This window comes from Nelumbo lutea, chromosome 3 (genome assembly GCF_056320005.1).
Source record: "Nelumbo lutea isolate HS-2025 chromosome 3, American lotus-T2T, whole genome shotgun sequence".
Classification (NCBI taxonomy): Eukaryota; Viridiplantae; Streptophyta; class Magnoliopsida; order Proteales; family Nelumbonaceae; genus Nelumbo; species Nelumbo lutea.
This window is the reverse complement of record NC_142686.1, coordinates 35,840,484-35,853,428: the sequence shown is the minus strand read 5'-3', so window position 1 is coordinate 35,853,428 and position 12,945 is coordinate 35,840,484. Positions and strand designations below refer to the sequence as shown.

Sequence of the window (12,945 nt, the reverse complement as noted above, 5' to 3'; positions counted from 1 at the left end):
GTACACTAAACTAAAACAATACCTATAAAATATAAAATTTACACAAAAATAACACGCCAAAACATCAATTTATTAAATATGACTTAAATGAAAACATCAAAACAATACCTACGAACACTTGATTCCTCAGTCTCAAATAGCATCCGAAAACGCATGCCAACAGAAACACGAGTGTGATATACTGCCTTAACATACTTTGACAGGGGTATCACAAACTCAGATGGACTAGCCCTGAAAAGAAAAGCTATTAAGAATAAAAATGAAGTAAATAATGCATCACTAGAAACAAAGTATTGCAATTAACACAAAATATTTGGATATTAGTTGCTACCTTGGATTATAAAAGATTGTGAAACGGCTGTTAGTAGCAGCAGCATGGGCTGCAGCAGCAAGGAGTCCTATATGCATACTATCACTTGATAAAACCGAGGATGGCATTACAGTTTGTGGTCGATTGGCACGGCGAATTCCCAACAGAAGCTGGTTCTTTTCATTCCTAGTGCAATAACAGATATTTTTGGCATATCAATGGAAATTAATAAAGGCCATTAACCAATGTTGGTCCTAGCTATCAGGGGTCTAGGGAGGGGTAGTATCAATGGTAATTATATTAAAAATTACAAATTCAAATGAAAAACATAAAGAAAGCAAATACCAAATAAAAAGAACAGAATCACCAGCTACAAGTCTCTTGGCACTGACAAATACACTCCATCCTGTGGTAAGAAGATGCCTTTTGGGCTGTCCTGCATGATAAACAGCCATATAAGACAATAGGAATACGTATGGTAGGATTAAATTTATAAAGTTTATATTTTCCTATACAGGACCAGTAAATGCAACTTCAGATAAAACTCATTTACTCAGCATCCATAGCACTATCATAAATTGTAATAAAATAAAGATAAATCCTTCTCTAACATGTCATACATCTGATCCATTGTGTGCAAATGTTAAAATCTTACAATTTACAATATGATTCATGACTGAATTATGAATCCCAAGGGTTCCGACTTAAATCTTATGACCGAATCCTTTTTTGCAAAAATCTTGCGATTTTGTTTGAATACTACTATTTAATTTATACATCTATGACATTTACAATTCCCGTGATTCACTATGATTCAAATAAATTCAATTTAGAATTAGTTCGTCGTAACTTCTATTGTTTTAGGTACATATATAGTAAATATGGATTAAAAATAGGGTAAAACCATTTTCTTATATATATTTAGCCTTTGTGTATATAAGAAAATGATTTTACCCTTTTGTATATATATTTAGCCTTTTTGTATACAAGAAAATAGGGTAAAACCATGAGCCATAGACCTATATTCTACTTTAGCACTTGATCTTGCCACCACAGATTGCTTCTTACTTTTCTAGGACACCAAATTTCCTCCTACACAAGTGCAAAACCCTAATGTAGATCGTCTATCATCTATACATCAATCCCAATCCACGTCTATAGGACTCTAACTTCACATGTCTATGATTGGCAAACAACACCCCTTTGCCTGGATGCTTCTTCAAGTAAGCAAGCATCTATCAATAATTACCCACTATGAGGTCCATGGAGCATGCATATATTGGTTTACCACACTCACTACACATGAGATGTTGGGTCGTGTCATGCAGATACAGCAATTTTCCCACCAATCTCTAATACCTCCCCACATCTTTTAACCATCTCCCCATCAAACGCATTACTCTTGTGGTTCTAATCAATTGAGGAATCTGCAAGTTCCACACCAAGTTTCCTTGTCTCCTGTAATAAGTCCAGAATATGCTATGTTCAAAACTGAAGATTCCATGTTTAGATCTTGTAACCTCAATTCCCATAAAGTATTTAAGCTCTCCTAGGTCCTTAATCTCCAACTCCTGATGTAATGACTTGTTAAGCATACACATCTCAAGATCATTGTTACGATAACAATACCATCAACATACACTATCAAGACTATTAACAACAATCCTCTCCTTTTTAACAAATAGTGTATGATTAGATTATGTCTATACATAGCAACACCTAACTAATGCCCCCTCAATCTATCAAACTAGGCTCTAGGTGATTGGTTCAATCCATACAATGATCGTTCCAGCTCACAAACATTACAGAACCCCATTGGCAAATCCATATACACCGTTCTTATTAGGAACTCATTATTGACATCAAGTTGAAACAACAATCAAAAATATGTAGCAGCCCGTGAAAGAAGCACACAAACTGAATGGTCACAAGAGCAAAGGTTTCCAGGTAATCAATACCATATGTCTATGTATATCCCTTTGCAACTAGTCTCACCTTATTCTCTATGCCACGATTAGCCATGTGCTTCATGTGAATACCTATCTACACCCCGCAATCTCTTATCAGCAAGTAAATTAACAACCTCTCAAGTTTGGTTCTGCATTAGTGCATCCATCTCTTCCTACATTTCCTATTTCCACTCAAGTTTGGAGAGAGCCTCTAAATTTAAGGTACACAAATAGAGGCAAGAGAGGACAAGAAAGCATGATAAGACAACAAAATGGAATTATATGAGAGATGATGGGAAAATATAGTGAGTTTTGGAAGTGCATTGTCTCTTCCCCTCACAAAGTGCAACATACCTAGATCCATGTCTTAAGGTGAATTCGAGGTCCCAAGAGGAGTGACAGAGAGTGGCGTGGGTTCACTTGAAACATCAAAATCAACCATCCTGTGTTGTCACCTAAAACACTATGAGGTGTAGGCAAAGAAATAGGAGCACATAGAGGAGAAGGAATTGATAAAGGAACAAAAGAGGAAACAACACTCTCATCACCAAAGCACTCACCCTGAGGAGAAACGTCAGAAAAGAAAAGGGAAGACTCAAAAAAGGTGAACAAAGTAGGTAAAACCCAACACCCTCAAAGGAATATGAAATAGTTCACTATCTGGAAGAATAGAAAGAGGATACTACATGGAGTTTAAAAACCAATAACCCTAGAAGGTATATGATCAATTTCCTTGAAACTCTTTTTTGATTTTGCATTGATGATTTGATAAGGAGATGGAGAACAATTTCAGCACTACCCTCTTCCAAGAAGAAAACTATAAGGGACTAGGCTCCCCCAGAAAATGGGGTTATTAAAATGAATTTTGATGGAAGCAGTCTTGGTAATCCAGGCCCTTCTAGTATAGGAGGGGTGTTCAAAAATGAGAGGGAAGTGGTTGGTATGTATTCAGGTCCATGTGGACAGGAGGATTCGGTTACAGCTGAACTGACAACAGCAATGTTTGGCAAAAGGCAATGGAGATGGGGGTGAGAAAAATGATAGTTGAAGGGGACTCTAAAGTAGTTATCAGTTGTTTAAGATAGAAAGAACAAGCTCCATGGTTTTTTAGAAAAGAGTTCAAGAAGATTAAAAGAATTACAGAAGGTATGCAAGTAGACTTTCAATGGATTCCAAGATTGGCTAACAACACGGGAGACCAATTAGAAAAACAGGGGGTACACAAGGAAAGTTGTTTCTGGGCTCGGATGTAATTACTAAAGTAAAATTGCATGTTACTTATTTTGTCCTTTCAAGGGTAACCGAGATTACCCTTGGTGTATCTTTTGGTGTTAATCATTAATAAATTTTCTATTATTCATCAAAAAAAACACAATTGTCAAATAGCATCCCCCCTAAGACAAACTGGAACAAAACTAGTAATCATGGTACTCCATGCTACCTCCACATTATGTCTATCCTTCCTTTCTACAACCCCATTTTGCTGAGGGGAATAATAAGTACAACTACTCTAATGAATAACCTCATGCTCCAACACTACTAACAGAAAGAAACAATGTAGTTTGGGAACATACGGAAGAGGGGGTAAGGTAATGGTATTAAACACCCCAACAATGCCTTTACCAGCTATAGAGGTTTGTGAACCATCAGCAATGGAATCCAAAGTCACCTAAAAGAAAATAAAGAAACAATAATCTCATTATTTTGAGGAGAATAGGAAAAAAATCTTGTTTTTCCTTTGCAAATGTGTTGTGTCTTTCTTTACTTCTTTTGTTTTTTGAAAAAACCGAGAACCATTTGTTTGTGTTAGAAAACCCACTCATACATTTGTTCATTGTTCAACCTCAAACTGAAAACCTCATCATCACTGTTCTATTATCAATGGCCAAACTACCCTTTTGAGCATATGGCTAGACAACTGACTAATGCTACTAAAGACTAAATACTTCTACAAAAACTCACAACCACCAAATCTCCACCATTAGGTTAATTCAGCAAAACCATTCGATCTTGACATGGAAAACATAGGGTATATTCAAGTTAAATTGGAATGAGAACATGATATCACATGTAAATGACACTAAGCAATGGGGCCTACACCAGATTGAGGCTGAAGGGGACTCTAAATTATTAAATCAGATAGATGCAGTCACACAATTTGGGGGTCTGGGTACATCAACAACTCATGAGGAAATTAATTTCCCTAGCGATGAAGGCTGGGGTACTGTTCAGGTGGACAAGGAGGTCAGCAAATGGATTAGCCAATACCCTAGCAAAGCAAGGAACTTTCAGGGAGAACTTGTTTTGGGCTGTTATGTATTTCGAAAACTTTAAGGGTCAACACCCTTATCTTGGGTGGTGACAGTGTATTCTTTTAAATATTAACTAATGAAAGTTACCGTTTCTGATTAAAAAAATGTAAATGACACTAAACATTTAACTAATGGAGGGCCTATTTCTGTCAAGTAGGGCCATCCAACAAGACAAGTTTAAGTAGTTTTGAAAACCACACTTTATATTTAAGTAACTAACCCTTGTTTTTATTAATAAAATTTTCTTTTTTATTTATTACCAACAAATGGTCCACAAAGGAATGGATTTTCAGTTGATTCATTCAATTGATAATGAAGATCCAAATTACATTAAAATTGCTATCTTTCTGGTTTCCATTTCTTTCTTCAGATTATTTTTGTAAGCGTTTATTACCAACACACTAATATGAATTTAGCACTTAATAGGATGGAAGAAAGATCAACAGGGTAGGGAAACCTAGATAGAATTAAAGTATGGAGAAGGGTTTATGTAATCAACTTGAAATAGTTGATAACAGTGTCTGGATAACAATGACAAGTGGCATCATCATTTCGGTTTGAAAGGTCATGACTAAACAACATTTTCCTTAAGAGTGGGAAATAGAAGGAATGCAACTAAAAGTTTCTGGAAGAAAAGACCTTAGGGACATTTTCAATCATACAAGGAGAAATACCCATCTAACATTCTTCACCAAATGCAAAGTAGTTCTCATCGATGTATTATTTGGTAGCTGTTATGTAGGAAGCAAAGAAAGCACACCAACTTGAAAATAGATCAATGTTCAATTCTTGAAAATTGCTTCCAATGCTGAAGCTAAACATACCTCGGAAGATATGCCTAAATTTCCATTCAACATCATGGAGATCTCTTGCAATGAGTTCTTGAGCTGGTGGCTGCTGTGAGAAATCCTTCAAAAGAATCAATGGAGAAAATAAGAAGCACTATTATTCAATCAGACACTAGCAACAGAACAAAAATTCCACACAAGGAACCTACAAGTGGAGGGAACACTTTCTCAGCAGCACGACGAGGAACAGAGAATCCTCCATGAGTACTAGTATCACTTGCCGTCAAAGTCTTGCAAAAATAATTAGTGGGCTGCTTACTCGGAACACCAAGCTCAGCATGGAGGTAAGTTTCCTTTTGCTCTTCCTGAAAATGTTAGAAAAATTAATAAGTTGTTAATTTAAAACAAACAACCAACTGAAAAGAAACCATATAACAAGAAACTCGGTCAACCGGTGTCAGAGGCTGCAATGTCATTTGGGCATACACTTCATCTGTTTCCACATCTGCCTGAAATTCCACAGCAACCCATCTTTAAAAAACTGCTTTCCAACCATAATACTTCAGAAGTAGTCAATTCAAAGAAAATTTGCTTTTCTTCATAATCAAAAACCAAACAGAAGCACAGAACCCACATGCATTGTAACATCGTGGAGTTGACAAATCAGTTGTGGCGGCAAGTTCGGATAATTGGGTATGTGACTGTCAACTTCCTTGTTAGTAGAGGCAGCAACCTGAGTGCAGAATTGGGGTCAAAGAAGAAAACCACATGAACCACTAATACCAGAAAGAAAAACTAGATATAGCATACCTGTTCACTGTGACCCTGAGGAAAGTAGACAACGCGGGTACCAACGGTTGGTAGTGAGACAAGAGGCCCGGCACAAGCATGCCAAAGCTCCGAATTCAAACATCTCTTCTGCCCTATCAAAAGTTCCACACCAATGGTTATCACATGATTGCATAAAGAGGCCACCACAGAACTACAGCATTGAATTCACATCAAGAAAAAGAGGAAGAGGGAATAGCACCTTCTTGACCCTGCTGAACCATTCCTGACGTCGAAAGTTTCATCTTCAAAACCCCTAGCCTCAATAAACCTCACTCAAAGATGTCGAAATCTTCTTCCCAAGTCTGCTCCCTACTGCCACTATAATTCGGTTATCCATGGAAAAAAATCTACTCTTGAATTTAGTAACCTGAAGCCCATACCAAACATTACCAACTTCTAGCTCTCATGCATCCACATTCCACTACTCCAGAGACCAGAGAAAAATCTAGAAGCGTTTTAGCCAAAACAAAGCAGAAAGGAGAAACTCCAGAGCTAGATAATATCCATGAAGAAACTCGGCCCCAGCTCAAACGTCAGAAAATCTCCAATCTCAATTCCACCAACATTCCTTCCATTTCCAGGAAATTATCACGGTTTTTGCAACTTCAAGATACCATACAGCATACTCATCGAAGAGATCTCAGTCACGCAACCATACTGTCTCTCTCACCACATTGGGAATTCGGAACACAGCGCAACCAAGGTTAAAAGCTGCTTTCACCAAGTTCAAACGGAAATCAAGACCAAATCAGAACGAAAAGGACACAAGCACTGTCTGTCTTTGCCCATCCAACTCAGAGATCGTGCATTTTTACTCAGCAAGACCAAATCCCCAAAAAGCCGTGAAAAAAAAAACAAAACCAAGCTTCACCCTAGCAGCTCGCTCTCCCAGATCGCCATGAAAGAGCTTTTCCCGAGCTCCTCCTCATCTTTCCCTTTCTCCCTGCAAAAATATATCTGCTCACGAAATCCGAGTGGACATAGACAAAGAGAGAGAGAAAACGGTCCCCTTTTCCATGGTCATCGCAATCGCTTCGAACAGAAACTCGCACTGTAGTAATGAGAGAGAGGGGGGGAGATGGCTGGTCGCTCCGTTGGCATTTTATATATAAGGCGGACGCCACGGAGAGGGGAGAGGGAAGGAAAGGGACGAGACATTGCAGGTTTCGGTAATTCCGATCCCGACCGTCCGTAGTTCCGTACGAAGAGAATCTCAGCCGTAGATTATAGCTGATGCTTCTGACTGACAAGACGGGGTGGCATGTGCCTCTGCACCTTTAGTAGTCGCTGTCAGTGTACGGACTCAAAGAAAGCGAGAGCCCTGTAAATAAACCTCTTAAATAAATATCATATCGCTGTCAACTTTTTCTTCCTCATATTTCTATCTATTCTATTTAATTGTTTTTTTTCTTATTATTATTACTGAGAGGTCTGAGGAGAAGGTGAGGCTGAGTGAGAGAGGCGTCATTTTCGGAGAGACTGGGGGGTGGTAAAGTAAAATTCATCGGCTGTCTGAAAAAATACTGAAATGGCGAGGGATGGTCAAGCCTGGTGGGTGGGTCCTCTCTTTCGGGTCGTAAAAATCTTTGGATTCGTGTCGGTGTAAATTTCGAATTGCGAGGTAGTCTAGTGGTAGTAGACTAGTAGTGTAGAGTCTGTAGACCGTAGACTGTAGACTCCAGCCTCCAGGGGTCGTCATTTCAGCCCATCCAGGCCGACCCAGAAATTTTGGGTTTGGGCCGTGTTAATAATTCCGGTCCGCCTGTAAATTTCATAGTCGGACCCGGGATGATCCCATTTGTATATATATTAAATATATAAATATTTTATATATAATGTGTATATATATATATATATGTTATTAGGTTATATTATATAATTTATGTATATTATAATATCACAGTTACAATATATTTTATATAATATTTTGTTGTTGTATGGGATTTGATCCTAGGTATCTAGTTCTGCTATAATCAATGACAGACTTTGTCAATTAGATAATTAGTATTTTGTGCATTTTATATTTATTAGTAAGTGTGAATATGTTTTACATGTGACAATTCTAAATGATGATAATGATGATGATAATAATAATGAATCTTTATAAATTTTATGCATTTTTATCTTTTTTTATTTTTAATTATTAATCAGATGAAGGTTACCAAATCCAAATCTTATTACATAAACACTGCATTCAAATATGTGACAATTCTAAATGATGATAATGATGATAATAATAATGAATTTTTATAAATTTTATGTATTTTTATCTTTTTTCATTTTTAATTATTAATCAGATGAAGGTTACCAAATCCAAATCTTATTACATAAACACTGCATCCAAATATGTGATAATTGAATCGAATTATAAAAAAAAAAGTATCAATAACAGTCTTAATTACCTGGTTGGTTAGGCTATTCTTTTCGTATTGTTCTATTTTTTTATGTTTTTTTGTTTATTTATCAAAATATGTAAGATTTAAATAGAACGAACTGGATTAGGTGAATAATTGTAGTTTAATGTACAACTTAAACCTCATAATTAAATAGGGACTAAATTTAAAAATGAATATTTTCAATTAAAAGAAAGTTCCACAATCGTATTCATATTTTTAATAGTAGTGTATATATATAATTATAAATGTGTTCAATTTTTTATAATTTTTGTATTAATGTGTGTAAAAATAATTTTGATATGCCATGCTTACTTTTTGTTTGATGTGATAAATATATGATATTATTATACATATGCATGATTTTTTTTTTGCAAAATTTATGTATTTTCAATTTTGTACTTTTATATTATATTAGTTTTTATTATTTATCTATGACATTAAAAGTTAACACATTTGACCCAAAAGTTGAACTATTGACCTTTGCCAAACACTAAAATAAATTCATTTTCAATCAGTTCTAAATTATGTATATCATTTTCATCATCAATAAAAATAATTATTGTTTATTGCACTTATTTTTTTAATTTGATTTATAAAAATATCATAAATGTGTAATTTTGTCTACATTTTTGTAATTTTTATATTTATTTATATTTTAAAATATTTATTACCTAACTATGACTTCATAGCTTGATCCATTTGATTTTGTTGGTTGAATTGTTTAACCACCATTTAGATAAAGAATGGTTTTGTTTTAAGTTAACTTTAAAATATATAGGTTTATATTGTTAAAAATATTAATATAGATCTAATTCGTAGCATTTATTGATAAATAATAACTTAAATATAGGATTTAATAATAGGAAACACGAGTTAATACCTTAATTATAATAGTTAATGAGAGGGGACTAAATGAAGTGAAAAGTAATAATTGAACTAAAATTTTCAACCCTTACAATTAGAAATGAACTACATATTCAAATATTGTCATTTTAGTAGCCATTAAATCTAGCATTAAAACTATAATAAAATAACATTTATACACTTTTCTTAGCCAAAAAAATAAAGGGTAATTTTAGTCAAAAAAACTTTCACTCTGCATCCATACTTTTATATATAGTATAGATAGTAATTTGTATTACATGTATATAATAAATTTATATGCATTATTGTATATGATTTAATATAAACTATTATATTTATGTAATATTTCACATAAAAGATGTAGGCCTAGAATCAAGCCCAAACTTAGGCCAAGTCTGGCCCAGGCTGAAGTTATAGCCTGTTGCAAAGCTTGTCATAGCTCAACCCATGATTAAGCTCATTATTATCATATTCTAAATAGGTAGCATTTGGTTAGTTGGTAGAATCGCAAATGAATCCCTTGGAATTGAAATTGGAGCCACCACCTATTTGGTTCAACCAAGAATTGGAATCAAATTCCATAAGGTATGCATGATTCCTAAGGAGGGTTGACCTTAGGTAAAGTAAAATAGGGTTTGGGGTTTTAACTCACTTGTCTACTTTATTAGTTTTTTTATGGTTAGAATGAGATTCCCAAGGGGGAGGTTGGAATTAGGGATGGCAATTTCCCTTGTAAAATTGGGGCCCTGCCCCAAACGGAGCAGGTTTTCCCTGACCTTAAACAAGGATGGGTGGGGACGGATAAAATATTTTTACCTGAATCGGGGATGGGTTTTGTATATAATTCCCCAAACCCAAAAATAAAATTAGTAAAATATCTCTAGGCTTAATATTAATATTTAAAATATCTCAAAGTTGTTCTTAAATTCTTAAAATCCTAAAATCCCATAATTCCATTTTTGAAGTACCCCCGAAGTATTATAATTTAATTCATAAAATACTCCAAAATTCCTATATTATATGTATAAATTGTCCAAAAAATAAATATTTTTTAAGAAGTTGCCTTGGAGCACAGAAAATTCGGGGATTACCTGTCTCCGACAAAGAGTGGATGCCTCGCCCTGCCATCGGGGACAAGGAGGGGGGTGCCCAGCCCCAAGCCCGCCCCGTTGCCATTCTTAACTGGAATGGTTGTTCTCTCAAATGGGAGAGTTATTCCACCAAGAATGAAAATCAGAATCTCATTCCACCAAATCAAATGACCGGAATAGGAATCATTATGATTCCAATTCCAAGCCCATGTTTTTACAAATCAAACAAACCCTTACACTTGGATGAGAGTAAAATTTAAAAAACAACCCATTATTTTGATATTACTTTAGCCTCAACTTTTATCATGACCTTCTAAACTCTCTCAACATTTGGGGGAAGTTGTAAAAATAGACCCCTTCTGTTAGTTTGGCAAGCGACAAGGACATTGTATATAAGGGTGTCAATGGATCGATTTTGGATTAGACACTACCCAGTCCAAAATCAAATTGGACGGATTGACGGGCCAACAAGACATATTGGATTGGACCAATCCAGTCCAAAAATTTATTAGATTGGATTGGACCTAGTCCGTCTGTAACAAATTTATATTGGATTGGGTTGGTTTAAGCCAATATCTGGTCCATCAAAATAAGATAAGAATATATGTATCAATGGACTGGATTTGGGTTGAAACCAATCTAAATCAAAATGAATTTAAAGATATTGGACAATCCAGATATTGAATTGGACTAGTCCAAATTGGTTCAAAACATTCATTGGATTGGATTGGACTTGGTCCATATATAATGGACTCACATTAGACTGGATCGGATTGGACCAAATCCAATCCAATTGACACCCCTAATTGTATAAATAGTTTCTTTGGGGGGAAGATGTACAAATGAACCCCTTTACTATGACCTTCTAAACCCGGTTTGAAATGAAGGAGATGATAAAATTGGTGGTATACCCTCATTATGTTTAACACCACCCACATTCACATGTGCCAAATTCCTATAAACCCACTTTGCAAATTTTCACGCCTACTTTCTTCATACGTTTGCAAACAATAAACTCTTCTAAACAGTACAGCAATCTATCTCAACTCTACTATTTTCTAAAGATAGTGCTCATCACTCCTTTGGAGAAATTAGAGGGATTGATTTTTTTTATAGATAAAATAACAGTACACTAGAAGAAGGAATTTGCAAACTGTTCCATACAAACTGAGGGTTCCCCACCAATACAATCTCTCACAAAACACTTAGTTTTCTGTGCTAGGGTGTGAGTAGCTAAACTACAAAATTTTGGGCATACAACTGGGCTGAAGTCATTTTGGGCATACAAAATTTGATCGATCAAAAAATTATACTTCTAGGCAAACCACAGTAATGTGAATTGAGAGAGTCCACTGCTCACTGACTTCAAGAGAGAGAGAGAGAGAGTCCACAGCATTGTTTGCATCAAATAAGATTAGAATGGATGCCCATTGATTATCCTCTACAATGTGAACAAATCTCTAATTATTAATATCTTACATTTAAGGGTTAAGGCTTAGTCATCCACCAAACTTGAATCAGGTATCGGGTTTAATATACACTTGTAACAATTCTTCTATCATTAATATCAAATACTGTATTTTAGAAAGCACTTATTCTCCACTTTGTAAAATACAGTGCTATGTTTTCTACTGTGATAGAATCTCGGGGGGGGGGGGGGGGGAATGTTTTGTAAGCCATTTTAGAAAATAGATTATTTATTAATATAAATATATTTTGCAAAACTAATTTCAAATTCATTTGAATTCCTTAGGTATTCACCAGAGAATATATTAAGGGGTATTCTCTCTATTTGACATAGTGATAGATTTTCTCACAATGACCACTTACTACAACCTCATTCAATAAGCGTAAGTATTGATTTTAGAAAGATCTCATTGATTGATATATCAAAAACAAATAAATATGATATTTAGTCAAGTATTTATCAAGTTTGAAAACTATATGCAACTATCTAAATATTCCACCAATCATAAAGTTCAGGAATACTTTGAAATGGTCCATTTTAGTGTTTTATAAACACTCACTCATACTGAGTTGACCCCATTGGTTGAAACAAACCACTCCTTTTCACAAGGTAGTATAAGTATGTCAACCTTGTTAGATTCAATTATTCAAGTTTATTCACTAGTTGAAAATTTTGGTCTACATACTAACGATGGATGATTCTAATCAAATTAATGTTTATCATAATTCTATAATGTAGATCAAGGGCTATTATATACAAACATACCCAATAATACATGCAATAAAGTAACAGACTGAAAATTTATTCATAATAAAATTAGTCTACATCTAGGATTGGCAATTCATGTTTGCATGTCATGTTAAGATAGAGGTACTTGGAGCTAACACAACATGACCCACATAAGTCTAGTTAATACGATTAACATGTTTAAATTAA

General features: G+C 34.9%; 1 protein-coding gene across 6 annotated transcripts in view; it reads right to left on the bottom strand.

Annotated features, from left to right (window-relative positions):
* ARF8 (auxin response factor 8) overlaps positions 1–7,310 on the bottom strand; it is an 83,980-nt gene extending 76,670 nt beyond the window's left edge. For 3 of the 6 annotated variants that reach the window (XM_088977179.1, XM_088977177.1, XM_088977178.1), the window contains exons 1-9: positions 6,390–7,310; positions 6,170–6,282; positions 5,994–6,092; positions 5,812–5,868; positions 5,569–5,724; positions 5,396–5,480; positions 656–746; positions 332–496; positions 109–231 (exon numbers count right to left, since the gene is read on the bottom strand). In XM_088977179.1, coding sequence (XP_088833305.1) covers positions 109–231; positions 332–496; positions 656–746; positions 5,396–5,480; positions 5,569–5,724; positions 5,812–5,868; positions 5,994–6,092; positions 6,170–6,282; positions 6,390–6,432 — 932 coding nt within the window. In that variant the 5' untranslated portion in view covers positions 6,433–7,310. The remainder of the gene's footprint in view (positions 1–108; positions 232–331; positions 497–655; positions 747–5,395; positions 5,481–5,568; positions 5,725–5,811; positions 5,869–5,993; positions 6,093–6,169; positions 6,283–6,389) is intronic. The other 3 variants (XM_088977181.1, XM_088977180.1, XM_088977182.1) reach the window with 3 other exon arrangements.
* Between the last annotated feature and the right edge of the window lie 5,635 nt (positions 7,311–12,945).